The sequence below is a fragment of the Chaetodon auriga genome, chromosome 17, assembly GCF_051107435.1.
Source record: "Chaetodon auriga isolate fChaAug3 chromosome 17, fChaAug3.hap1, whole genome shotgun sequence".
In the NCBI taxonomy this organism is placed as follows: domain Eukaryota; kingdom Metazoa; phylum Chordata; class Actinopteri; order Chaetodontiformes; family Chaetodontidae; genus Chaetodon; species Chaetodon auriga.
In genome coordinates this window covers 11,639,641-11,667,167 of record NC_135090.1, presented here as the reverse complement: position 1 = coordinate 11,667,167, position 27,527 = coordinate 11,639,641, and the positions used below count along the sequence as shown (strand labels likewise).

Below are 27,527 nucleotides of genomic sequence, written 5' to 3'. Positions count from 1 at the left end.
GAGCATATGCCTTACGTATTAGTATGCTAGTCAGAGCTTATAGCTCAGAGGGCTGCTCACACAGATGTGTTGATGAAAAACCCCAGCAATGATGATCATTCATGTTTAAACTGAAACAGCGTTGATAATGATTCAATAATTACATTATGCTGTATTAATACATTATGGATGCTTGTATTGTCTCAAAAAAACCTCGTTTCACTGTTTGAAAAACAGCCATTTCCTGAAGGGGCGCTTGAGTGATGCCTCCACACATACTGTACCAGGATATGTGATTGGAGGGAGAGTTATGGCCAGTAGTTACAATCTTCTGCAGATAAATTTATGGCTGACATATAATGACGGCACACTCAGCTGAACCCACAGTAAATCTAGGACATGGATTTCCTCTGTCCTTGAGAATCCTGTTAAGGTCCCCACTCAGTCTCCAAAAGCAGATGTGCCTTAAATCTAAAGCTGCAGAGTTCAATAGCTGGACTCTGCTGTCACGCCCGTGATGGATTGTAATCATGTTTCTGCATGTTTTATGTTCATAAGTACAACTCGCTAACATTTTTGAAATGCTTGGTATCCCCAAAACAGTGTCAGGTAGATGACAGTCCTAAAGAGTAAAACAAAATTAAAACAAATGACACTCTTTGGTTAAACTGCTCACAACTAGTTGACATACATAGACATTGCTTTGTTTGAAGGGGTGACAAGCCAAGCCAAAAAGATTTATTAATGGACTTTGCACTTCTGATTTATTCCCATACTCTATGAAGGCAATCTCTGGAGATTTGGCGAGTGGTAATCCATCACTCACAGTTATGTATTTTAAAGTTCCATTGTTGTAAGCGCAGATTGATTTGAGTCTGCACTCGGCACTACATTAACTCACAACAGTAATGCAATAATAATAATGCAAAAATAAATGCAGACTCGATGTGATTGATTGAGCGACTCGTGCTAGTCCGAGGATTGATTTTCACGCAGAAATAAATGGAAACCAGTGGAGGAAAATACATTAAAAATCACAGCAATGTGACTTGAGGAACTTCATTAAGAGACCAAAGACAGAAAACTTCTGGATGTACAAAACGTTTAATTAATTTGTAATAAAACAATACAAAGCACACACATGTGCGATCAATGACATCCTGAACAGCGAGGCATGATCATAATGGCCGGATCGTATCCTTGACTTGTTACTGAAAAGCATCTGTTCACCGTATAAATGTTTACTTGGATAAAGAGTCTAAATATGCGATCTGTGCAGATATCCAGCAGCGCCGTCTTCTCTGAATCTAAAACACTTTGAAGTGTCTAAGCGAAATACCACCCTGGGGTCATGGTGTTTTCACCATCTTGCTTCCACCCATCAAATCCGTTCAGCTGTGTGCAGACAGACTGCCGGGCATGTGTGCTGTGGGTTTGTCCTGCGACTGACCCATGACTTAACTGGCTGTCACAGGGAGTGAATGGCTTGCCAGCGAGCAGCTGTGGCCTTGGTGCCACAGTCAGGCCCGTGGCCCTCAGTCCAAGTTGTCTCTCTGCGTGCGAGAGACATAATAGTGTCAGTGTTGGTGGTGCTAAAGAGCCCGTTTGTTGATGTTGAAGATTTTGACAGAGTGGTCGGCGCTGGCACTGGCAAGCTGGACCCAGGAGCTCTCCTCCTCGATTTCACTCTCTCCGTCAGGCTGTCCATCCTTCTTCTTGTTGCTGTTCTCTCGACCTACTCGGCCGGTCCGGGGCCTCCAGCGGAGTCTCTTGACCGCCAAGGAGTGGCTTTGTCTGCAAAGGGATGTGTGATGAAGGGAAACGACAGGATACTGCTCTGGATGACAGAACAGGCATTACACCAAAGCAAAAAGTAAAACAGAATGCAATAACTTGTTCATCCTTTGATATTTCCTCAATTGAAAACAGCACAAAATCAACATATTTTAATGTTTGACCTCATCAACTTCATTGATTTTTGTAAATATATACTTATTCTGAATTTAATGCAGCAGCACGTTTCAAAGAAGTTATAACATGAGCAACAAAAGCTGAACTTCCCTCACCTTATTTTGGGATTATTGGACACACACACAACAGGAAGGTAAACATCTATAGCAACTTGATTACAACAGTCGCTGAACTGAGGAGAAGAGGGTGTGAGCAGCACTGAAGCCTACTGATACAAAGACACACTGAAGACAACCTGTCCTCAGTTCACTCCCTGAGCTCTTCAGACGATGACTCACACACCCACGTGGGATACAAGACACGCAGGAATACACACAAGTACCTGTTGATGCCTCCTCCTCTTACAAAGGAAGGCAGCCATTCAATCCAGCAGCCTGCTGCTTTTTCTCCATAACACACACACCAGCCATCAAACTGAGGCTCACCACTGTTACTGTGACACAATGTCATTTACATCTACTGCCAGTGGCCACTGGAGGCCTTTTAAAGTCGCACCAGGAAGGGAACTTCAGATGAACTGTGTGTGTGTGAGTGTGTGTGTGTTGTATAAAGGATACGAGAGGTCCGTTTCTCCACAGCTGCTCCAGTCTCGTCCTCCAGTCGGCTCCTGGCCAGGGCTCCACCTGTACAGCAAGATCCTGCCGCACTCCAGGCCCACGGCAAGCAGGTAGCTGTGGAGGGCACCAAAACACACACACACTCAAACCAAAGGCAATGACCTGCAGACATAACTGAAAAAGTCTTTGCAGTATGTTTTCAGCTGGATCCAGTTAGTGATGCTCGTTCAGAAAGTTGGCCATAACACAAAAATAAATTGTGTGTGTGTGTGTGTGTGTGTGTGTGTGTGTGTGTACCTGTTATCAGAGCAGAGTGTGGGGCAGACAGCCACAGCAGTAGCAGAATCGCCCACATCCAAGATGGAAGAACATGGTTTAATCTCAGGAGGAAGCACGGAATCTCCAGAGTCCTCTAATCTGCACGGGCCCCACACAATCACCTGGAGAGAGAGAGAGAGAGAGAGAGAGAGGAAGGGAGAGAGAGAGAGAGAATCACACACACACACACACACACAGACTTGTATGAGCAATCACAGGTCTTTCATTACATTATTCCCCCAACGTGTAACCATCAGTTTTCTTCCATCACCTTCAAAGCAAAGACTTGTTGTTGTTGTTTTTTGTAAACTGAATCACCATCTGAAAATTACCTTCTTGTCCCGACTGGAGGTCACAAAGTATTTGCTGTCTGGGCTCCAGTCACATGACCAGATGATTCGGCTGTGCACGGCCGTGTCCTTCCCCGTGTGTGCCCACAGCGTGAACTGGGGCTCTGCATGGACACAACAAGCACAACACTTCTATAAAGGGTGAATTCAAGCTCATGGCACCATTAGCAGTCCATACACTAATGTATTTGCCACATTTCACCTACAGAACAACATGCTGACACTTCCCCTTTGAGAACAGATGAGCCGGCAGTCAAAACTTCGTGTCACGATTATTGCAGCGTGACATCAGCATGTCTAGATCCCCACCTCGCTGCTCTGTAGTAACAAAGGCTCTCCAGAGCGACAAATAAACAGCCAAACAAGACAGAGAACCTCATTCCAGCCCTCCATTTCAGTCAGTTTTGGTTTATGACCTGCTGCTGTTTATTTCCCCAGCCTAAGTCATTTCAGACCCCAGATTGGTTTTCCCCAGAGAGCTTGTTTGTATGCTGCTGGCAGCCGCCTGTCTGCGCGTCCGCTGCACTGCTGCTCTCCACTGGCACACACACAATCACACACACACACACAAACTGAGCCAGCATGTACACACAGCCGTAAAAACCACAGCGTCGCCACAAAAGTCTGAGTTAACCACCGTGTCGTGTCTGTGTGCTCACAGCACACCCTCTCCACTAACACACATACTGTATCTCTGCATGTGTGTCTCTCTGCACACACTCATAATTGAGGCTGTGTTGTTTGGGACACACAGGTGCTGCACCTCCCCTCAATAACACTCTCATCTGAGGACCGCGGGGGGGCACGACGGAGACCAGAGACTGACAAAGTAGAAGAAAGAGGAGACGTGTTCGGTTGAGACACACCAAGCAAAATATGTCAAGATGGTAAAAGAGCAGCACGTAAAAAAGGTTACACAGATTAGACAGCTGCACCAAAAAGAAAAAAAAGGGAGGAAAAGAAGGTAAGTGTGTCTCCTTAATGAAGACGTCCGCGTGGTTGACCCACGAGGAAGAGGAGGGTGGGAGGACACGGTTAGACAAAACAGCTACGAGGAGAAGGAGACACAGAGGAGGTGAGAGTAGAGGGAGTCTGTTTGTTTGATCAGCTCTGACTTCGTTTAACCTTCCCTGCTCTAGTCTGTGAGTGTGCGCGCATGTGTGTGTGTGTGTTCTTCACAATCACCTTGAGTGATTCAGCAGCCAACCAGAACAGACGGGACCCCCCTCCACTCCCTCCTCCCCTCTCCCTCACAAACGCCATGCCTGCCTGTGTGCAGTCCACATGCAGGCAAGCGGCAGAGTGCGGGGCTGGTTAGCCCGTCAGTGCCCATTAAGAGCATCCCGAGCTGCACAAGAAGCCACGAGATGCGTTAGCAAGTGCGGCGGGGAGGTAATCCTCCGGGCTTAAGCGCTGTGTTCTGCTCACCTTGGATACAGGATCGGGTTATTTGTCTGAGTCAAGGTGCTGAGACTCTCTCATATAAACAAACTCTCCAGGACGCACAGACTGACGATCTGATATCAGCGCGAGGAGGTTTATACGTGTTTTTATATGATGACAATGACTGAGAAATGGGGTTTAATGTGGGTAAATCCCATCTGGTCAGTGCCTGATCTGGGCCCACACTGATCAGACTTCTAAGAGTTATACTTAAGAAAGCTCTACAGCAGGGCCTCAAATTGATGAACAATTTGGTAGTGGCGTAGAATATACAGTGAAGATCGAGGTGAATGTGGTTTTATTGTGTCTGAACTTTACTCCACAGAGTTTGTCACCAGCTCCTAAATTGCAGATACAGAATGTGTCTTCTTCTCTCTAGGACACAATAACTGGTGTAAATGCAGTAGTAAGAGTCTGTCTGAGTCAGAAATAATGGACTGACTGTCTGAGCCTCGGCTGCCTCGGCGTCCTCCCGGCCCAATCACCAGAGATGTGACATTAACTTATTGATGAAATATTATTTTGTCATCATCAATCGTTTCAAACCTCTGGCCTTGAATAAAAACCAAATGCAGACTTTTGAGTAATAAGTTTGAGCACTCCTGAATTTAGGAGTGAAAAAGTTATTCACCGAGTGTGAAGAATAAGACACATTTATCAAGCTGCTCCCAGCGAAAAGAGCGACCTTTAAGTGATCACATGATTAATCACATGCAGGTTCGGAGCAGGAACAACCAATCAGTGACTGACGAATGATTTACTCAGCATCCACCACAGTGTTCATGGTTGAAAAAGTTAAGTTTTGAATTTCTTAAAAAGGGTCATTTGATTTGTGTGAACTCCTGCATCAACATGTTTAATTAACGACAATCTAGTAAATTGATAATATATAAAAAGGGATTAATAAATGCGGATTAAAGAAGTTATCTGGTCCCACGAGCCTCTAATCAAACCAGCCGAGAACACGCCAGCGGACAACCACCGTGCCTGTGCTTCTTCAAACACGAGTTGCACAACTCTAGAAATTTGTTTACAGCGTCGATAGCTTTCTTCTCCCTCTTGATCCTGACGTGACACACATGCAAGCAGGCGCAGATTTGATGAGCTCTTGCAATCTGCTGCAACTTTGCCGTACTGACAAGCCCTCTGGCAATAAATGAGGTTGAATAAGTACACTGGAAGGCATCTGTTGTATTCTGCATAGTTAGGGCCCATCTGAAAGCCCCTGTGCCCCATTTCAAAGCTTTGCTATCCAAAGTATTACCTGAAATAAAGATATCAGTAAGTTTGGCAAAGGGGGAAGTTGGCGGAATTCAAATTGTGGTCAATTTACACAAATACGCTGAGTAAATGTGGTTAAATTTAAAGTGTAATAAATAAATAATTGAATAATCTTTCCTTTATTAGCTCCTTTTTGGACTAGTTTCAGTCAACACATCACTTGTTTGGCTCTTCGCAGCATTAATTAGGGGAGTCCTTCCAATCAGGCCAGCTTGACTTGGAACAAATCTGCTCAGTGGGTTTACCTTATTTTAATTAATTTGAATTAGGGAAGCTGGTGTTGTCTGCCAGCGAGGCTCCAATATTGTCTTCTTTGTCTTGAAATGCACTCAGACACATTTTTAATTAAGCTAAATTTACTTGCAGAGCACCGTGAAGGACTATTATCTCACCCTGAGCTGTCCGGCCTTACAAACCAACATCCCGAGAGCCAAACAATACACTTCCTTTCAGGTGGGCCCCTCATTAGTGACAGCTCTCACCGAGACTCTCAGGTGTGGGCAGGTTCCGTCTCCATAAAGACCAGGTGCGATCGCGGGACACGGCCAATAAGAGTCGTGCGTCGGGGGAGAAGGCCATCTGGGTGACGGTGAGGCTGTGGCACGGCAGCGTCTGCAGCTGACGCCATGAGGCTGCACTCCACAGCAGGACCGCCGCGTGCTCGGCTTTGGATGCCTGGAAAGACAGTTTAGATTAGTTTATCTGCAGAGAAAAAAAAGTGCACAATTTGACTTTAAAAAGCATCCCGAAAGCCATTTTTCTTTGTCTTTTTCTTCTTCTATAGCTTTCACTTTGTGGGCTATACATTTATTTATTGCATCTCTCGATTCCATCTCCCTCTGTGCCTTTTCTTCTTCCTATAAAGCACTTTGGAACTGGACAAATGCCATAAAGGAATAAAGCAAAAAGGACAAAAACAGGGGGAAACAGGAGCTGAAGGAAAGAGAGGAGGAATGCAGGGTGAGGGTGGTGGTGGGGGGTCCGGACTGTGACACAGTCTCTGGCCTCGATCTTATCACACTGACCTTGCATGCAGAGGCCACCACCGTGCTGCCGCTGTCTGAGGCGAGACAGAACATCTCAAAGCCGTGGCCGTACCTGGAGGAGACAGAGGAGGACAATCACACAGAGTTTAATCACGAACAGGCTTCCAGATAACAGCCGGACGGAATATGCGGAAGGACAGACGGGGATCCGAGAGACAGACAGGTGACGGGAGGAGCACGACAACAAAAGGCGGCGCTCCCAGTCTGACAGTAAATTAAGGATCGTGTTGTTCCAAAGCGTCACCCCGACGAGCTTCCAGGCTCGAGCCATCGCTGCTTGCTGACAGGTAAATAAGCAGACAGAGTGTGAAATTAAAATACTGATCTGCGATGACTGGTCCTCCTCCCGCTGACAGAGATGAACAATGATGACGCTCCAGCTAATCACTCAGAGCCTAATTATTTTCTAGCTTGCTGACTATCACCTGCTTGTTTTAAAATGTCAACAAGTCAGCAAAGTGAAATCATAGCCCGCAACCTGACAATGGAGAGAAATTCCTCCCCGACCAGGAAGCTTTCAAACGCTGCGGCAATTTGGCCGCCACGGCGAGAGTATTATTTATGCCACCAAAATAATGTGGCCACTTACTCATTTTAATGTTTCTATTATGCACTAAATGATTCAAAAGGAGGTGAAGCCAAATGGAGGTAGAGAAACGCTCTTCAACACACACACAATGCCCACACCTCCAGTAAACAGCCAGGCCATACGTCATGTTTACGGTGGATTGATAGGTAAATGGATTTAACATTGGCTACAAATGGAGGCAATATATTCAGGCTGGAGAGGAGGCTCATGGGATGGCAGGGCGCTGGATGCTGATTGGCTGATGAACGCAGGGAGGGAGACAACTAAGAGCAACTCCATGTGGAGATGTTGCTTCATTAAGAGTGTTATGCTGTCTTGGTATTGTTTGTACCAGCGGCAGAGACATTTGGATACTCACAGTTTCTGGACCTCAGGCCAGAGTGTGTTCTGGAGAAGATGATCCTCTGGTGGGGGCTCTATACACACACACACACACACACACACACACACACACACACACACACACACACACACACACAACACACAGTTAACCACAGACTTCAAAATCCTTACATAACTGTCATTTGCAAGGTCCTGAAAACTGTTAAAATTCAAATACAACCAATTTACTAAATGAGGATTACACCCAAGTGGCTATTAGAATCCCCCCCCCCCTTTGAATCCTTGTACTGTTAACCCAGAGAGAGACAAATAAATGTGTGTGTGTGTGTGTGTGTTTGTGTGTGTGTGACAGGCATACAAGTCAAAGGGGAAAAAAAGAGAAGAGTGAACTACAGGCTACACGGATGGCTGAGAACACGACTGATCGCCTGGAGACGATGCGCTCTCACATTCACACACAGTCTCTTTTAGCATTTAGCTCACATAAAACCCTCAGTCCTGCAACTTTTCCCAAAACAAAAAAAAAGCTATTTTGAAACAACTACGGCTTTATCTCCGATTCTTAACGGCAGCTGGCTTTGAAGGGGATCAAATCTTAGCCGGGCTCCAATCCCCTCACTCTCATCGCAGGCTCTGCACAAGCCCGCGCCGCCTTCGTGCTGCGTGCCACTGAAAGCTCGGCTGCTCGTGTTCTTATTGGTCATGGGCTTCCTGTTTCGCCTAATTATTCATTTGTCTCCCTGCCTGCGGAGGCCAATCAAATGAGTGAAAACTCATTGTTAACAACAGTCTCCACACTTGGTTGCTCCCTACACAGCCCGGGGTCATCGATACTTAAACTTTGCAATCACATAAGCCTGCTTTCTAATTAGCATTGCAGATTAAGGAGTGGCTTCAATCATGCTGATGACAGCCCTTGACACCCTCTTGCCCAGGGGTGTTAAAACGCCATGCTACGTTCTCTTCATTTGATTCTCATCCATTTCCCATCTGCACACTTCCTACAATTAGTTTCTCTATTTTGCATTTGTTCCTCACCTCCTCTTCCTCTGTGTACCTCTGCGTGCCCTCTACAACATCAACCCCATACCACGCTTTCTGTTTGTATTTACATTTTACACAGCGTCCTAACTTTTCTGGAATCCGGGCTGTAACATCGGCCTCCAGCAGAACTCAGGCGCTGTGGGAGTATATCTGTTATAATTAACTGTCTGTCTGGCTGCATATCATTGTCTCTTATAAGAACATCCAGCGACAGGCAGACAGGAACTCTTAAATGTGTACTGAGTGGGTCGCAATGAGGAATATAAATCAGGCTATCAGACTGTGGAGGAGACGGGGATGCATTCTGGCTCCAAACTTATTCATCACGGAGGTTTAAATTGAATGAGGGTTTACTGAGACAACTACTACATTTTAGAAATGACCGTGCTCTGTTGGAAAAAGCTTTACAGTACCAGTCATGATGAGCGGGTGGAAGTAAGACTCCTGGTATTGATCAGATACACTGCTGAACGGCTCCTTGTCTTCATTGGTTTTTGGGACGAGGTCACCTGGAAATGTGAATGATTTCTATAAATATGCATGACTATTTGAATATTGCATGTCATAAAAAGGAATGAAAACACTAAACAAACCCTCAATTTAACAAGGCTCTCTCAAGCTACTGCATGGAGCTCATGAAAATTGATTTTCAGACAAAACTTGGCCCCGAGCCTGAGCGCTGAAACACTCAAACACAGAGCTGAGCAAGTATTTTACCTTGAAATACAGCTTTGTTGGACAGACCCAAGGCAGGTGTGCTGGCTCCTTCTGGAAGGCTGGCAGAGTCCTGGCAACCAACAGATAAATGAACAAACACACACACACACACACACACACACATCAATAACTGTGTGAGAGTGGGGGCAGCCCACTCAGCACATTTTACAGCTGGAAAATAAAGTGAAGGGACACTACAAAGAAAGTTGTGGTGAGATCTGATCTTTGGACAGAGGGAAAACATGTGGCTCTTAAGCTTCTTTAATTTTAGACATTCATCTAATTTGGCACTCACGCTAGACGTCAACAGCTTTTCTCTTGAGGTCCCGGAGATGTTGGCAAAGTTCTCCACAAAATTACGCGGCGCTTGAAACACTCGCAGGACCTTCTCATCGGCTCCAGACACGAACTGAAACCTTCCGACCATCGCCAGACACTGCATGTCGTATCCATGGATCTGTGGCCGTGAGATTTCGTGCCAGGTTTCCTGCAGGGTGAAGAAGACAAAGAGAGGTATTGTAAAGACGCAGATCTGGTCACAATGATCCAAACTAGCAGCATGTGGTTGCCATGGGGAAGAGCCAGCGTTTCAATAGATCTCTGATGTCGTCTGAACCGGGTTTCTTGGCCCTACATGCAGGCTTTTGTAAGCAAGCCAAACACAGCATTGAATCTCCTGTTCGAATGAAGCATTTCCAGCTTCAAATGCAAAGTGTTCTCACGAGAGAAGATGGAAGGAGCCACGACAGTGACCGGGTTTCCTCTGGCACCGACACTGGGGGGGGGGGGGGGGGGGGGTTAATACTCCAAACTGGCATCTTGAAAAATGTAATGCAGACTGGAACCTTGATTATATTTCTACCTGAGCTGAAGGTGAAGACTTTTCTGTGGTACTGATCAATCAATCCCTGTACCTTCAAATTCAATTAGGGACACAGCAACATATTTTAAAATATATATATTTAAAGAAAATACATGAGCTACAGACTGTATCCCACAGAGGTTGATATAACCGGCCGGCATTAAAAGGAGAGAAGCGTGCTGAGGAACCACTGTTTACAGGAGACAAGAGGAAATAATGAGACTAAGTCCTAATGTCAACATGTTGATGCTCGGTGTGTGGAGGAGAGAAGAAGAGGAAAACCACTGAATGCATCCTTTTCTTTGAGGTAAATGGACTGATGTCTGCGTGTTGCATTCACAGTGTAATCACATTAATTCCCGATAGGAGTGCATGAAGTGACAATATAGGCTGTGAGATTTTGCTAAGAGGTGACCACGTCCACTTAGGAGACAGGAAGTGTACACCATGTCATACCACTGGAAAAGACTGTGAGGCATCCCCTTTTGTTATGAAGCATCTCTGGTTATGTCGCCTCACCCAGCAGGACAGCTTCATCAATGTCAATGTGATCAATCACTCTTCCACTTCAACGTGTTCCGGGTGATTCTCAGCCTTTTTTTACCTGTTTGGCATCTTCTTTCCTCCATGGAGTGAAGAGTCTGGTGGTCTGGTCTGAGCCCACGCTGAGGATGAACTCTCCCTCGGGATCCCAGCTCAGGTCCTGGACTGCATTAAAGTGACCTGATATCACAACCCCAGGCCTCCACTCTCCCTGGTCACATGGCATTGCAATGGTCAGTTCACAGCTTTCAACCTCTGATTTCTAAATTCCCCTCTACATGCACACCACTTGCATGACTACCACCTCTGCCACATGGCGGCAAACCCCAGAGCTGCCGCCTGTGATTGGCAACTATATGAGAGGGGCTGATTATAATTTAGCCCTTGCTGTCTGAGAAGCCGATCTCGTTTGAAGCATCTGAATTAGTTATCAGCACCTTCAGGTTTGCGCTGAACTTTAAAATTCACCTTCCGAGCGGGCATAATTGAAATGCAGTTATCTCTGAACTTGCGTCGTGACTGCAGACCCCGACTCTTTCTCAGGGACATCCAACAAAGACACATGCGAAGCCAGTCAAATTGAGTGGCAGACAGGAGACTCGGTGTGACTAATTACACTAATCACTGTCTCTCACACAGTGTAGCTGTGTAGCCATGCACTAACACTGAATCGTACTTCAAACACACTTACCATGACAGCAATTCAGGGAAAATTTGTATATCTCTTATGCAAATTAAAGACACAATTTGTGTATTGTAACTGAGCAAGTTCAAGAGTAACTGAGGCCACGACTCTTACCTCTTTGTCTTGGTCTTTGCACCAGAGATGGAGCGCACCATGAAAGGCGTGAGCCACGATCATGGAGCCATCTGGACTCATCTGGCAGCCGTAGAAACCCAGAGTGTTGCCACCAACCTCCCCTACGCGCACCTGGTGTGAGAGGGATAAAAAAAAAAAAAACATGTGGGGCAGATTGTTACCGATCAGAAGCAGTAAGTCATTTGTCTTTTTCAACACACTCGTATCTGACATCAGGTGGGTGAAGAGCTCCTGGTTTCTGTGTCAGAGTCACTGACTTGCTGCAGACAATGATGAAAGGAACCTGTAACAACGTCTATGTGCATCAGCTGCCACATATGGAGGAAAAACAAATGAGCAAAGTAGGTTATTTTAAAAAATACTGCTATTTCTGGCAATTATGAGCCCCTCCTTTCATTCAATATGACATTAAGCCACATAGTATATCGTATAGCCTTGTTGTTGTAGCAAACACCAGGATTTCGCGTAAAGCCACAGGCCCTGATTTATAGAAAAGAAGAGGATTAAAGAGAAAAAAGTTATGGTTCTCAAATCTGTTCTCAGCCTCCCTTCAAGACTTATTAACTAAGAGCTCCCATAATGGTGGATGGAAGCAGAAAAAAAAACAGCAAATTAAGCTGACGAGTCAGATGAGAAATTATGCAAAATGGGACTTATTAGAGTTGAATAAACTGTGTTGTGTTTCTTTCTGACAAAATGCATTTGTCTAATAGAAAACAAAAGGATCTGCAGCGCAGCCTATCACGCTAAACAAATAATCATGAAAAACGGCAAAGCTTGAGAACACAGAAGGATTTACATAAATTGGATTTGGGTGAGAGCCTGTGACCCCTGCGTCATGTTCACAGGGCAGATCGTATAGACAGTGGAGGGTCCGTGGGGTCTGAGCTTCCACTGAAAAACCAATCCAATTTAAAAACACCCATAATCACAGCCTCTCAGCTCCCAACTGGAATTACCGCCTCACAGACGTATGCCTCCGCAGTCAAGCTGCATTTACATCCACGTCTGTCCACACTCATATAACATGTGTAGTGAAGACTCTGAGGAAATTTAATAAAAGTGTAATTTTTCACCTGAAGCTCAGTATCAGCAAAACCAAATGAGCCTGTGGTGGATTCAAATGTGAATGTTGCAGCAGAGGAGCTGATGCCTCGCACACATCTTCAAGCCGGCAGCACAGAAGATCTATATAATCACCATTTTCAAGGTTTGTATGAAAGTCTGTCATAATTAGCGTATGAATTATTGAGTTATGGCCCCACATGTGTTGTGTGCATGGTCACAGTTCATCCTGGAGGCATAAAAATGCTGGAAAATGAAAACAGCTCCTTTAGGATTCTGACCACCTGTCCAGTCTCAGGCGTCCTGCTTTTGTGAGTCAAGACAATTGCGGATTCGATCCCGACCTGCAGCAGAAAGCCCATTTTGATTTAAATGCAGTTACAAATTACACAGACAATTGAGAGCGTACCCGTTTAAACTCCATCAGAGGTCATTCAAACTCACATTAAGTTTCTTTAAAGGTTTTGGGGGTTTTTTTGCAAAGCCGAGAACAAAAGAGAAAAGTAATAAAGATGGGGGGGGGGTTAAAAATAAAACATAATTGTTGGAAGTAAAACTGAGGATTACAACTGAAAATGAATAATATTCAGCCAAATAAAAATCTCCTAATTGATTCTAAAAATGTAAAAACTGAATTACAATCTGTATTCACTCATCCATTCACTGACATTAATATCCATAGAGAACAGAAATTACATATTAAAACAGAGAAAACGAGACAATATTAATATCTCATCCTGTTGCTTGCATAACCGGCATGATTCAATGCGGATTTATGACTCTGTACGGAAATAACTTGAGACAATATGGAAATTAATCAAAATATTTAAAATCTGAATAAACAGGAATTGTTGTGTGGGCAACAGAGAGCTTTACGAAGCACTTCAATACTGGAGCAGTCAGAGAGAAATTATGCAGTGCAGGACTTTGAGACTATTCTGTTGACCAGGCCAACTTCTCGCTGCTCTGAGGAATTAAAACAATTAAAAGCTTTATTGGGCCCCGAGGCCCTCGAGGTAAACTGGGCCCAGGGGGCAGATCTATTCAAATCGATAGCAGCAGAACAGCAGAACCAGCCCTGAGGAGCGCTACACTGCTCCCTCAGCAGCCCTGCGGTCTGTATCCAGATACGCCTATGCGTCTATAATATCTCTCCATCTTTAATTAGCTTGTGCCTTAAATGATACGGACATTGGCTGTGAGGAAATATGAGAAGTGCTAAATTCACACTGGAATGATTAAAATCTGGAAAAGATGTACGGCTCGGCCTGTTACCTTCTCTTAAAGCACGAAGGTAGAGTGAGAGCATGCTTAGCTGCAGCGGCGACCTGAGGCGTACTGCAGGAGGGACGCACGCGAGTGTGCGCGCATCAATTACATGTTAAACAAACATGCTGAAAGGCCACACGCAGACACACACATCCTCACTATGTCAGCCGACTGTGTGTGGCGGTAAAGTGGCGCCCTCAATCATCTGGCCCTCTTCGAGAGCTCGCGCTGGTCATCAATGACCTTCAAAATCACGGCTGTCTGCAGGCTGAACACACAGCGGAACTAATGACAGCGATAAAGGCATGCCTTCACTTTGAATGGCACGATCCTGCAGCCATCCAGAGAGAGGGAGACAGGGAGGAGAGAGAGACAGTCAGGTAGACACATAGATGGCGAGATTGAGGGAGAATGAGATGCAACATTAAGCAGATTAATTTTAAAATTCTGCACACAAGAGCCTGCCGTAAATCACGCAAAAACTCACAGAGGCAAAAGGCGTCATCTGTCTTGTTTACGAGAGGGCGAACAATATGGATGGACGGCGTGCCTTATCCGTGGCCAGCGGGGGTGTGGGGGAGGAACAGAACAAGGACAGCAAAGAAGTGAAGGCATATATCATCCTTGGAAGGAGAAAAAGAGGGTGATGCGTGCTGAATGAGCTGAACCAAGCCGGGAAAACCCATACAGTGTGGAATACAGGTGTTCAATCAACTTTTCAGGCTGAAATACTGACCGACGCACAGTTTTCTTCGATTCAATTCCTCTTGATGGTGACATGCACAATATAAAGTAAGGAGTCCAATGAAGGACTGTTGTCCTTATTTATTAATCTGTTGATTTGTCTTAATCGATCAACCAGTTTTGTCTTGAAAATGTGAGAAAACAGATGTTCAAATTCAAAGCTGACATGTCAGCAAACAGTTTCCTATTTTCACAACCAGCAGACACGAAGCAACATTCATTTCAAGTCCTGTTTTCGGCCACCTGGTGAATGTTAACTGAACATTGACTCTCCCTTGAGCTCTGTTTCAGTCTTCACCAGGTCCTGTGAAAAACATCTGGCTCTTTAGCTGCTAAATGCTCCATTATGTTCATCAACTAGTTGCTAACTTTGTACATCTGCCAGTCCGTGCTGGGCAGGTAGAGCACGATGGCTTCATCACTTTTGCATTGAACATTTTAACTGGAAACGGCTGGAGATGACTCCGATGACAGAATGAGAGTGAACCAAAACAGTTAAAGTTGTCTGAAAACCGAAACAATGAGTTAAAAGATGATAAAAAGCTAAAGTTAAAAAGGAGACAGGTGATAATTCTTTGTGCTTTTGTCACTGACAGCAACACATTTCACATTATCCAGAAAGATTTCATCAATTATTTTAGCACTACATTAAATCAATTTTCATATCTTATCCTTACCAAAGAGTGAGAATGAGAGAGTAAACTAATACCGCGTGAAAATCTTGTTTTCAGGGAAGCAAGTTACGCTTGAATAGACATTATTAACAGTCACGTAAACGTGCTCATACACATTATTCAAAAACATTAACGCTGGTTTTAGTGTCCTTTCTCGATCTTCCATGCGGTCAAGTGAAAAATGAGGAGGGTACACCAGCCGAGGTCTGCAAAGGGGTTCTTCCTCAAACACACACACAGACTGACAATCCCTCTGGGCATTGTAGTGGCCCGCTGTGGTCAGTCTGAGATGTTAATTACCAGCGTGTCTCGTTAGTAAGATGTGCTTTACGCAGTGGTGGGCCCCGGCCACCCCACTGCTCACCCCGCTCTCCATTAAATCTCACCAATTACTCTAATCAGCGTGAAGAAGTGGAGCGCTTCTTTGTAAAAATCGGCTAATTAAGACACACATGGCCGGTCGTTTAGCGCTGCGGAATCTGCTCTGCCAAAAACTTTGTGTTGGGGAGACACCTTCGTGAGGCCTGTTCAGATTACAGAAGACAGGAGCAAAAGCCTGCAACCCTGTCTAAGGCGTAAAGATGGGCGCAAAACGTAAGCACAGCTTAATTCACTGACATTTCATTGCTGCACATGAGCATCTGTGTGTGTGTGTGTGTGTGTGTGAGACGGAGCGACAGAGGTTAAGCTTCCTTTGCAGGCAGGCAACCTGTCAGTTCAAAGGGGAGACTCATACTACACCCTTTCATATTCAACAAAAAGGTTATTTCAGGTAGAAAAGCCTGAGCCGTGGAGCGAAACTGACCACAGCAGACTTGATTTCAAATTCCCACCGCTGCTTTTCTTTTACACTGAACGCCTTTGTCTCAAAAGAAGAAGAATACCTGACATCCGCACCGGCTTCGGGGCCGAAACCGCCGTCCCTTTGTCAGAGAGAATAATCAAGACTTTCATGGTTGCTCCTTTCTGTGGTCTTTGTTGCTCATCACTGTGGATGTGAATGATGAGATCAAAGGTGCAGAAATGTAACTGATCAAGTGCGGAATCTTGCGCTTCACCTCGGAGTGTGATCACACTCAAGGTGCCTGCTGTGGTAAGGTGAGACGTTTCGGTACGACTGCGTGAGTGTTTGTGAGCCCGTGTGCACACACTGTGGGATACATTCTGCATTTGTGAGCGGTTTGTCTGATATTTCTGCCCATGATTACGTGTTTCGGTGTTTGTGTCAGGTAGGTGGAGAGGTAATTTGAGGTACTCCTGAGCCACCTGAGAATTTATTCAAAAAAAGAAAGGGAAAAAAAAAAGGAAAAGCTGTGGGGCAGATGGGCAGAGAAGCGCTTTTTCTTCAACATCCACACTTGTGTTAAATTTAGCCCCATTCTGGCACAACAGCAGCTGTTGGGAGCTAAGAGAGACGAGGTGGAGGGGAGTGAAAGGAATGCAGGAGGGAGATAATGTGAGGGAAGGAGACAAGACAGGAGAAGAGAAAGGGGGGGCAAGCGGTGGGGGGAAAAGAGGAGGTGGAGGACGGAAGGCGAGAGCAGAGAGTGAAGGGAGAGACAGATCATGGAGGAAAAAATAATAAGGAGTAAGGTGGTGCCGGCAGGGTCTATGGCATGTCTTCCACCAGCCTCTCCATCCCCCGTCGGATGTGTTGGGGAATGGGTCGTAAAAGAGGGGGTTCAGCGTGAGTGAGTGATAGAAGGGAAGATGGGGGAGGACAACCTCGGCTTGTCTAAACTCACAGTGGTGCGCCGGGCTCTGCGCCTCTTCATCACTGTCTATCACTTCTATTCCTGACACCTCAATGTCAGGGAGAGTGGAGACCGACGCAGGGGCACTGACAGCAAGTGAGAGAATTCGAGGGGAGGGCTCGAGCTCCGGATCATGTCAGGAGTTACTGAAGGAGCAGCTAGCAGAAATAGAGTGGGAAATTGGTGTGTGGGTCTGTGTGCAAACCCTGTGTTCCCCTCTGAGAGTGATTGATACCATGTGTGCATGTACCAGACGACAGTGTGTGTCTGTGTGTGTGTGTGTGTGTGTGTGTGGGGGGGGTCCTGTGTGTCTGCATACAACCAACTTGTATTCAGGACAACACTCACCTGCTCCACCCAGACTCCAGATCCCTCCTCAGGAGCCCAGAGGATCATGGTTTTATCCATAGAAGCAGAGAGCAGACTGAGAGGCTGTTGCAGCTCACCGTCTGCAGGGGGAGACAAAGAGATACTGGATGACCCATACAGGAGCAGCATACAGAGTCAACGCCGTCTAATCTTTAACAATAACATAGTTATGATTAGGCAATAGTCAGAAAAATAAGCACAACCCCTCAGATTTACCTTTAGAGCCACATATTAAGGCCTCCCATGCTTTACTTCTGTCTGCACTATTTCTTAATGTTGGTTCCATACGATGCTGACACTCTGTACTTAGGATGTCTGCTCTGGTGCATCAAATCAAGTGGGTCCCATATGTGTTTACAGGTCAAAAGGCTGACCAATCACAGACAAGGGTGTTAACTGGACTTCCCAAACACGACGGGAGCTGCAGAGCATGTGTCCTACAAAGATTACCTGCAAGGGGAGTGCAGGGATTTTTGTCCATAAGGATGTATGGTATCATGTCATATTACAATTATTATTGCTTAATGATAATAAAAAGCATTGGCTTGTAAAGATGGAAAACTAATCAAGACATGTGATTTCAGTATTCAGCAAAATAACTGCGACCACCTTTGCACCCTGCATAACTGCTGCATAACTGTGCACCTTTACTGAGGTATTAGACACTTAAGCATCTAAACATAATGATGTGTGATGTACACAAAAGCCGGGATAGGCGTGAAATGATAATGATGGAATATGCTTTTCAGGAAACGAGAAGATTTAGCGCATTCATCAACCTTTCCCTTGAGAACTAATTAAGCAGGTAACTTTTCATACACGTTTTTGTTCCCTTTTTGTGTAACTGTCACTGTCTCTTGCTGCCTTTTGTAAGCAATATCATTGTAAGACAAAGGGAGAGAAACAATGTCTCTCAGCTTAGTGTGCGGTCCATTTACTTCAAGAGGCTGCAGAACAAGAATAAGCGATGGAAATGTTTAGAGGGATGAATGCATGCTTCATTCTGAAACATTTTGACAAAGACTACGAAGACGTTTTAGGAGGACAATCCACAATTTTTGTGAGAAATCGGCTCCCTGATCTTAAATCGAGGTACCTTTGTAGAGAGGAGGCTGCCAGTGGACTCCGTAGACCCAGTTCTCATGGCCTGCCAGGACCGTCTCAAGAGACACAGCAAACACTGAGGACACGTCTGGAGCAGGAAGACAGGGAGGCCAGATGAAGACTTATCACATGTCGGTCTTATGCTGTGAACAAGGCAGCTGATTAACAGTTTTTGCTTTAAAAAAAAAAATCTTTCTTTTTGTGGCCAACAACATGTACCATGAAACATCAGTCACACTGATAAAGGTAACAAACACACACACACGCGCTCTGTGGATGTCGGTAAATACCATATGCCATTAAACCATCAAAAAGCACGTCTCTTCATTTGCTTAATTAGCAGCCTTTTTCTTTTCCTTTTTTTAAATCAAGCCGGCGCGGCCCGCTCACCTCTCTCCATCACTTCAAAAACGTCCTCTTTCATTTTGATGACGGCGCGATCGTCCTCTACGCGGGCGTCTGTCCCAGACTTGGCACACAGCCTCCACACTCTGATGAGACAGTCCTGTGAACAGCTGGCTAATAACAGCTCCCCACCTGAACGAGTCAGAGAGACAGCCTGAAAACCTTCCCCTGTGAAAGACATTTTCTATCAACTCTTACACTAACCCGTCATTGAATTTATCAAAACTGCCTTTCTGTTATTTAGTCTCCCGCGGTGCTTTGATGGAAAGTGTCTTACTCATATGTCACTGCTGCTGTGGTGTTTGGCAATACTTTGAGAGCAGCCGTATTTAGCTCTTCACTTCAACAAGATATAAACACTGTCACCTTATAAATTTGATATAGCGAATATGCTAGCAAGTAGTTGCTTATCTACACATCCAGCAGACCGTTTGCTTCAATTCACTGTTAGAACTGTTATCAAGGTATTATAGACGAGCGCTGCTGACTGTGACGTAGCCAGTAAGACAGCAGGAGGACAGGCCAAATATAGACAGACAGGTGGTAAACAAAGCACATGCCACTATCTCTGAGTGGCCCCCGTCTGTCACATTATGCCTTTCAGGTTTAGTCCAATGGCCGCTGGCCCAGTTTTGCCTCTGCCAAGATAAACAGACATAATAAAAATTCCTCTGTTGTTGCCATCTAAGGCCTGCTGAATGCTGGGAGGGGGGGCCGTTATTGTTTGTCAGTCGTGATGTAATGATGACAATGATGATTTGTTTTGCTACCTGCCTGAAACTCCGCCGAAACTACTTGCATTGGTGACTTTCTTGACCTGGGCGCACTTTTTCTTTCACGGAAGATTGTTTTTGATACTGAACAAAATTATTTACCCGCAGGCAACAAATAAAGCTGAGACTTGAACTTCAATCTTCGGTATGGGGTTTTTCTTTATTCATTAAATTTTAAAATATCCTAAGGGAGAGTATGAAAATTATTGGGGTGGGGAGAAAGGCTGAATTTTATATATCATTTTATGAAAAAGCGATAATCCCCCCTTTGGACCCTCCCTCCAAGATCTCATAACATTTATGGCAAACAAAACAAAGAAGAGGAAAATACAGCCACTCTCTAATTCTGAATACGGAGCTGCTAAATAAATGCTTTTGCATCCACCCAAATGCCAAACCACCAACAGGCTCCAGCTCTGTGGCTGTTTCATTTATCATATTTATTCCATATTACAAAAAGTTGCCTTAAAATAATAACATTTCCTATATTGTCTTTGTACTGTTTTCGATCACATTCTGTTTTAGCTTTGTTGGAATCAGGGCTGAAGCCTGACTGAGATCAGATATCTGAATGTCATAAACCTCGGGTGCCTGTTTGACGGTGATGAAGAAATAAAACCCTGATACAGAGACAGGATGCAAGTAAAACACACCTTTATGACCCGTGGCACACACGAAAGACATGTTTCTGATCCAACTACTTGATCTCTTTTTTTTATATCATAAATCTTGAAATGGAAGGATGAACTAAAACAGATGTATGGATTTACAAAATAAAATAAAAGTCAGGCTGCTCTTCCTTCAGCATAAGAATAAAATTACAATACCCAAAGGGATAATAAACAACCAGACTTTATAATAGCACAGATTTTATTCTCCTACTAAAATTGATGGAAAGAGCATTGTAATTTAGAAAACAGGATGAAGATAGAAACACAAACACAGAGTCGTGCTCTGGATCCAGTGTTATGACAAACTGCACCTCTAGTGCTGCAATTTGCCATCTGCCAAGTCATAAAACAGGAGAAGGATTTATTTAATTCCAATCACAGCGGAGAGGGTTTTGTCATTCCTATAGGGATGTTTCACATAAACAAACTTCTCTCCGTCTTTTTGTGGCTCGTAGCTTGGCAGCGTGGAGTGGGTCATAGACTGTGAGTGGGACGGAGACACGGGTGGAGCGGGCTGGTTAAGGAGATGAAATAGCTTTTACACAGTCAGAGCAGTGCAGTAATGAAGTGCCCTTGAAGAGGGTTACACAATTAGTAGAGCCTGGATTGGATCCACGCACTGCCGTGTGCTATCACAACACTGTGAAAAGCATGCTGGTTGGTGAAGCTGAAGTCAATACAACTGGTTTAAAACGCTGAACACACGGTGTTTAATCTTAGACTTAGACGGTTTCTTTATTGATCCCAATTTGGGAAATTATTTTGTTGCAGTAGCAATTAAGTTTAGTTTGGATCTTTGAATGCTCTAATGTAAAAAGAGGAAATTGTCTTTTCGCTTTTTTTTTTTTTTTTTTTTTTTGCTTTAAGGTTAATATGCACTTGTCTTGCGTTTCTCATCAAACTGTTGAAGTCTGTGACAGGAAATGTCCTCCCACCTGTCAGCAGTCAGCTAGTCACATGTTATCTGACTCTTTCAAAGCCCGATATTATCCTGCCTTGCAGGCTCACTTAAAATAAAGTGAAGCACAAGCAAATGCTTTTAAGCCTTCAGAAGACAAAGACCAACAAATCAGAGATAAGCAGGTGCACCAAATGTCAAACATTCTGACTGGGTTTGAGAAGATGCTGGTGATTTGTGAGAGGCTGACTGCGGTCCAGAATATGTCTTTAAGAGGACGATGGTGATACATTAACAGCAGAACTCACCTAGAGATGCCCATGCCACCCCACGAACCCAGTCTTCATGTCCCTGCAGGGACATGGCTTTCTGCAGCTGCTGCAGAACAGTTTGAAAAAGGTTAAATGACGGCCTCAAACTCTGGAAATTCAAATGAACGAGTCGACACAGACCACACGAATGACCTGCCCCCGAGACAGCACCGATCTGAGCTCACCTGTCCGTCAGACTGCACATACAGATGCACCTGAGAGTTATCAGCCCCGCAGGCCAGAATGGGAACTGTGAGAAAAGAAGGTTAGGTTTTCACACACAGTCATTTAAGCACACGTCGAGGCTTTATGAAGAGGAGCACGGTGGGAGGGAAGGACGGAGCAGCGAACAGACAAAAGAATGTAAACTACACAGGCTAAATGACGAGACGCTTCAAACGCAGGCTGCATTCTGAATATGACATTCGGTTACAGGCGCTAAAGCAGTGGTGCAAATTGAGATGGATGACATGAGAGGAAACACGTGTGTGTGTGTGTGTGTGCGCGAGTGTGTGTGTGGTAGGAGCAGCTTAGGCTTACCTCTGCTGCCTGGCAACAGTGCCAAAGACACATCCATCACGAAACTGCTGCCAAATGATAAGGTATGGAGGCACTCAGCTGAGGAACACACATACACACGCAATTAAACTTTCTGATATCCTACGACTAAAACAGCGACACAATTCAAACATGACAGACATTATGTGTGGCTTTATGACATGAGGCTGATGTGCCAACAGAAAATCCTCGTTCTGTGTGAAATATTTGCCTAAAGACGCGTTTTTCTCGGCTTCTCTTTATGTGCAGAGGCCAAAGGTCTTTCATGTTGCCACAATCTACAAGCAGGCACCAACATAACATAGACAGTATTTTTATCTGGGAACACACCCCCAAGGTCATGCCCAGTCCACATACACACACGCTTTCCATGACTGTCAAGTAGCATCAGTGTTCATCTGTACTGACAGGTGGACAGAGACGTTCAACAAAGGGAGGCTGTTATGGGCGACAGCTTTGGAAGAAGAAAAAAAGGAAAGTAGATATGGATGACAGTTTGGAAGACCACTGATATTCAGCTGTGTGAAGAAATAAAAACAATATCATAATTAACACAGCTGCTGAATAAATTTACATTATTTGGGAAATATAAACATTATAAAGTGATATTAAACACTATGTACAGTAAATTCTGTCCAAAAATCATGTGACATTTCACTTTTTACTTCTTCTACCTGAATGTTAAGTGATATTTTACTAAAAAAGTCTATTATTAGTGTATATACACACAATACCACAGATGTGATGCAACCTAAACAGTTCTGCAGCACTGCAGAGGTGAGGCAAACTGCCATGTCCTCTAGCAGCCACAAGGGGGGCGGATATTCTAACTGTGAGTGAAGGAATAAAATAGATTACTTAATTAATGAGTAATATGTGAATTGGTTACATTTTGGATACACATCCAAAGAAAATGTAAGGGATCTGGTGGAAAGTGAGCCAGGTTTGTCCGCTCTTGCAAAGCTGACATTTCAGAAATTAGGACCCAAAATAATGATCCTGTTCTAAAGGTTGTCTATCTGGTTACAGCCTACGAGCTACGAATTACAAAGTGCCAACTTTCATTCTGTTTTTAAGCCTGAGCTGACTAGCCAATCAGCACGCTGCCTACCGGCCATCCAATCAGATGAAGTCAAACTGTCCACCTGAATATGACGAAAGCCTGGATGGCATATGACAACTGCAGTAGCTTGGAAAACAGTGGGGCACTGGGTTTGGTGAATTTATGGTATATCAGATCATAAATGAGAAAAAGTTCCACAGCAACAAAAACGATATACAACAGCAGGCTGTGAGCTCAAAATAATTAGGAACCTTATCTGCTTTCATAGACACTACTTCAAATTAAATGGTCACAAGCCATAAAAGGTGGGAACAGGTGGCAATCAATCCAACCCCTGTACTTCAGTACACTATCCTTTTGCACAACATCGTTATGGCAACAAAGTATCTCAACAGCTCCACAGTCTGACACTAAAACGCATTTGACAGTTTTCATGTGTGTGTTTCTTTACCTTCTTTGGCTTCGTTGCAGAGCCACAGCCGGACTGTGGAGTCGGAGGCGGAGGAGGCCACCAGGATTTTTGAGTCCTCCACGTAGACGGCATCCACAGCACAAACTGGACCAGTGTGGCCCTTACACTCCATTGACTGGATGAACTTGAAACAGAAGAGCACCTTTAGAAAATATCTAAAAAGAGAGGCAGGGACACCGTCTGATGAAACAGGTGTCTTACCTTCCCATTTTGAGCCTCCCAGACGATGAGGCGATTGTCTGAGCCTCCTGAGACAAGATGACTCTCTGGAGCTGTGACACAATCACAATGAAGGCTTTCTGAGCTCCAGGGGATTTTCAGGTTTAGTGTGACAAGCCTGCACAGAGCCCCGACCTGTCCATATACTTTTGACCATATAATGTATGTTCCATGAAGGATATGAGTGACATGCCCAGAAAGGAGGTTTACACAAAGTGTTTTGAGGTCCCAATGAACAGGTCTCGTTAAAAACGAATAATGTACATGTGGCTGAATTTTAGATCCATAAATGTTACGTCTCACTTAATTCAAGTCTTGATAAAACATCTCACTTCTACTCGCTCACGTGCCGCTGGACATGTGTTGTTGGCACATTAAATGTTAGTATAAACACATCTGATGGACAGGTCCATCCGAGACGTCCTGTCCATACTTACCACAGTCGCCTCTGTGAATCCACTGGACTGTGTTCACTCTGCCCGTGTGTCCATTCAGCACAGCGACAACTCTTCTCTCCTGAAGTAAAACCGAATGTGTGTTTACCAAGAAAACGAACAAAACATGCGTTTATTCACAACTGTAGGATGCTCGGCTATCTTTAGCTGCAACAACTAACAACGGCAGTCATCTTTTCAGTGGAAATTTGAGAGACTTCAGTACCTGTGGGTCGTACAGAGCCACCGAGTTACATGTCCCAAACGCAATGGTCCCTCCACGACTCCAAGAAACAACATTTGGTGTCCTGTTTGCACAGCAAGCGACATGGCATGTCTCAATTACGGGCGCCGCCATCTTGACAGCTGTAGTTATCGCGTTACTGTAAATGTGGCTGTAGCGAAACGGGCACGTGTGAACAAACGTTCCACATCCGAAGGTTGACAGTTCCCCTTTAATTTTACTTTAAAAAAAAAAAAAAAAAAACTTTTTCACACAATCAATTCTTCCCCATTATCTTTACTACTTCTACTATGTGTTGAAGTGGTTTTAATGTCGGTGATAAGCAAATATTATAGCGTTTTATCTCACTGAAGCGCACTGCTGAGCAATGATCACTAGGTGGCGGAAGACAATCACAAAATCCAGAGAGGCTCTTCCAAATTAAAAATGGCCATAAGTAATTTTTACTATCCCATAGTTTAACTTGGCCTTATCTAAGAGCATAATTAAACAGCACTGCAGTGTGGATACCGTAAAATTCCCAGTGTTATTAATCAAAATAGATGATAGTATTAAAGATGACATGATTTAATGTATCTTAATTCACAAAATTAAAATGGGTAATTATAAGACAATTATTTATTTGTCTGAGGAGATTTTTTCTTCTTTACCCTCATACAGGAACTCAAAAGAGGGAATTTCAGTGCCTCGTTTGGAGAGATTTCAGCAGGATAGATTTGAACACTGGTGTTCCAGCTGCAGGTTGGTCCCCACATTCATTAAGCCACCCTGCTGCATCTGTCTGGTGTCAGTAAATTTCACTGAAGACAACCCATGCATTTATTGCGGTATACAGCATACAAATAGGAAATGCTAATACTGTTGATAACTATGATTAGAGTGCTCCGTGTACCATGGTGCTTTAATAGAGCATTGGTCAGGCAACAAATTCAAGCACAACTTGTCAAAGGCAAATGTTTAAAACTTGATGTATTTCTATTTTTTGCCTGGGTCCACGTTAGAGGACAACCAGATCAAATACACTGTATATAAATAAACCAAATGGCTGAAGACATTTTGCATTATTTTGAAATTGCTCCATCAATGATCATCACATGACACAGTAAACACACACACACACACACACACACACACACACACACTGCTGTGTCGGACATTATTATCCCTTTTCCAAGTATTGACTGAGGGTGACTGGTCGCAGCTGAGCTTGCTGCCAGCCAGACAGCCTTGCTTGTGTAAAAAAAAAAAAGAAGCAGAAGAAGAAGAAGAAGAAAGAAAACCCTTGGGCCCTTTGGATTTCAAAGGTTGAGGCGACACTTTTGTCACAAGGAGTTTCCAGGCACCCTCTTGACATGATCATGGGGGAGAAATGTGATGGCATCTGTGAACCCTTGAGACGATATGATAAATGACAGCATAGCAAAGACAAACAGGGATAGAGCCGAATCATATGAGGAAGTGAGAGGGGATGGAGGAGGGGTGGCTGAGGTCTTTATGGCTCGCCTCTCACTGTGCTAACTTGTGGTATATGTGCGTGACAAAGACAAAACAGACGCACTGTCACCAACACTTGAGTAGAAAATAGATTGTGTTTGTCCTGCTTTTGTTGCCCCCCCACCCCCCAGCGCCCCCCCCCCCCACCCCCCACTCAGCCTCAGACAGGATTTAGACAGACTTGGCAGGGTGAGACGACCTCTCTGTGGAGGATACCCGTGCATCCACGCCTCTCATCTCAGGAGTGGCAGCTAGGCGAAAGCTGGGATGTAGCCAGACAGCTGCGTCTGTGCAAAAAACAAAAAACATCTCTATTATCTTTGTTCTGCTCTGGCTATTCATTTATCATCTTCTCGTGGCGAAATCTGTGTACCTGCTTACACAATGCAGGATTAGTTTGATCAAATGTAATAGGTCATTGCAGGAGAGAGAGGGGAGGTTTATGAAGCACATATCCTGTCCTATTTTCCTCTCCAAAGAGTGCAAGGACATGCCGTAATGTAAGTTTTGTGAACATGTCTTTGCACCAGGGTGATAATGCTGTTTCTCTAATGATGGGGTCATGCAAGGAAAGCACTTTGATGTAGCCCATGGACACACGCTGCATCAGCTATGATGCCCTCATTATATGTCTGCAACGCTCAACAGATTGGAAGCCAGGTTCCTGCCAATTAGTGTGTCGCAGGGAGGTCAGATTCTTAACATATCAACAGTGAGGCATTGTAGTGTGTGATTTATGATTAGTAATTGGGCTACAGCTTCTGTGTGAGTGAATATAGCTGGTGTAAATCTGGGTTTCTTAACCTCATCTGATCCTGTTTTTGTGCCCATACAAGAGCCTGGAGGGAATCTAAGTTTGTTAACTCGGAAGGTGTGATGTAATTCCATAATAATAACAATGCATTTCCATTTATCTTTTATTTAGTACAGTGACCTTGAGCAGGATCCTGACTCCAACGCTGAGAAACTTTTTGCTGTGTAATGCCCACATGATGATCTCCATGTCACCGCTGTATGTGTCAAGAATTTCTGAAAGCGGGAAATTAAATGTAGCTAATATCCTTAAATGTTTTATTCATTCGTTTCATTGTGCCATATATTGGCACCAAGCGCTCAATAACTCACTGCGCCTGAGAAGCTCTGA

At 44.4% G+C, this 27,527-nt stretch overlaps 1 protein-coding gene across 3 annotated transcripts; it reads right to left on the bottom strand.

The window, feature by feature from the left end:
• Nucleotides 1–688: 688 nt before the first annotated feature.
• elp2 (elongator acetyltransferase complex subunit 2) lies at nt 689–25,036 on the bottom strand. Of its 3 annotated transcripts, XR_013078441.1 has the most exons (23): nt 24,872–25,026; nt 24,649–24,727; nt 24,194–24,264; nt 23,972–24,116; nt 22,440–22,517; nt 22,085–22,149; nt 21,897–21,963; nt 19,232–19,378; nt 18,834–18,929; nt 17,717–17,817; nt 11,842–11,973; nt 11,104–11,253; nt 9,933–10,124; nt 9,638–9,707; nt 9,334–9,429; nt 7,893–7,950; nt 6,925–6,997; nt 6,382–6,574; nt 3,158–3,279; nt 2,805–2,947; nt 2,508–2,621; nt 1,192–1,773; nt 689–738 (listed from the first exon to the last, which is right to left on the bottom strand). XR_013078441.1 is itself a non-coding variant. In XM_076755234.1 (22 exons), exons 1-22 carry the CDS (start codon nt 25,001–25,003, stop codon nt 1,572–1,574), a joined length of 2,529 nt encoding a protein of 842 aa, XP_076611349.1. In that variant the 5' UTR covers nt 25,004–25,036; the 3' UTR covers nt 1,024–1,571. The 3 variants fall into 3 exon arrangements, 2 of the variants coding, with proteins under 2 accessions (XP_076611349.1, XP_076611350.1); XM_076755234.1 differs by lacking the exon at nt 689–738 and having other exon boundaries at nt 1,024–1,773; nt 21,897–21,966; nt 24,872–25,036; XM_076755235.1 differs by lacking the exon at nt 689–738 and having other exon boundaries at nt 1,024–1,773.
• Between the last annotated feature and the right edge of the window lie 2,491 nt (nt 25,037–27,527).

Coding starts and splice junctions, on each gene's coding strand:
- elp2 (XM_076755234.1), bottom strand. CDS start 25,003: ATGGCGGCGCCCGTAATTGAGACATGCCATGTCGCTTGCTGTGCAAAC. Junction 22,518..23,971: donor CTGCAACGAAGCCAAAGAAG/GTAAAGAAACAC, acceptor TGTGTTCCTCAG/CTGAGTGCCTCCATACCTTA. Junction 6,575..6,924: donor TGGTGGCCTCTGCATGCAAG/GTCAGTGTGATA, acceptor CTGTCTTTCCAG/GCATCCAAAGCCGAGCACGC.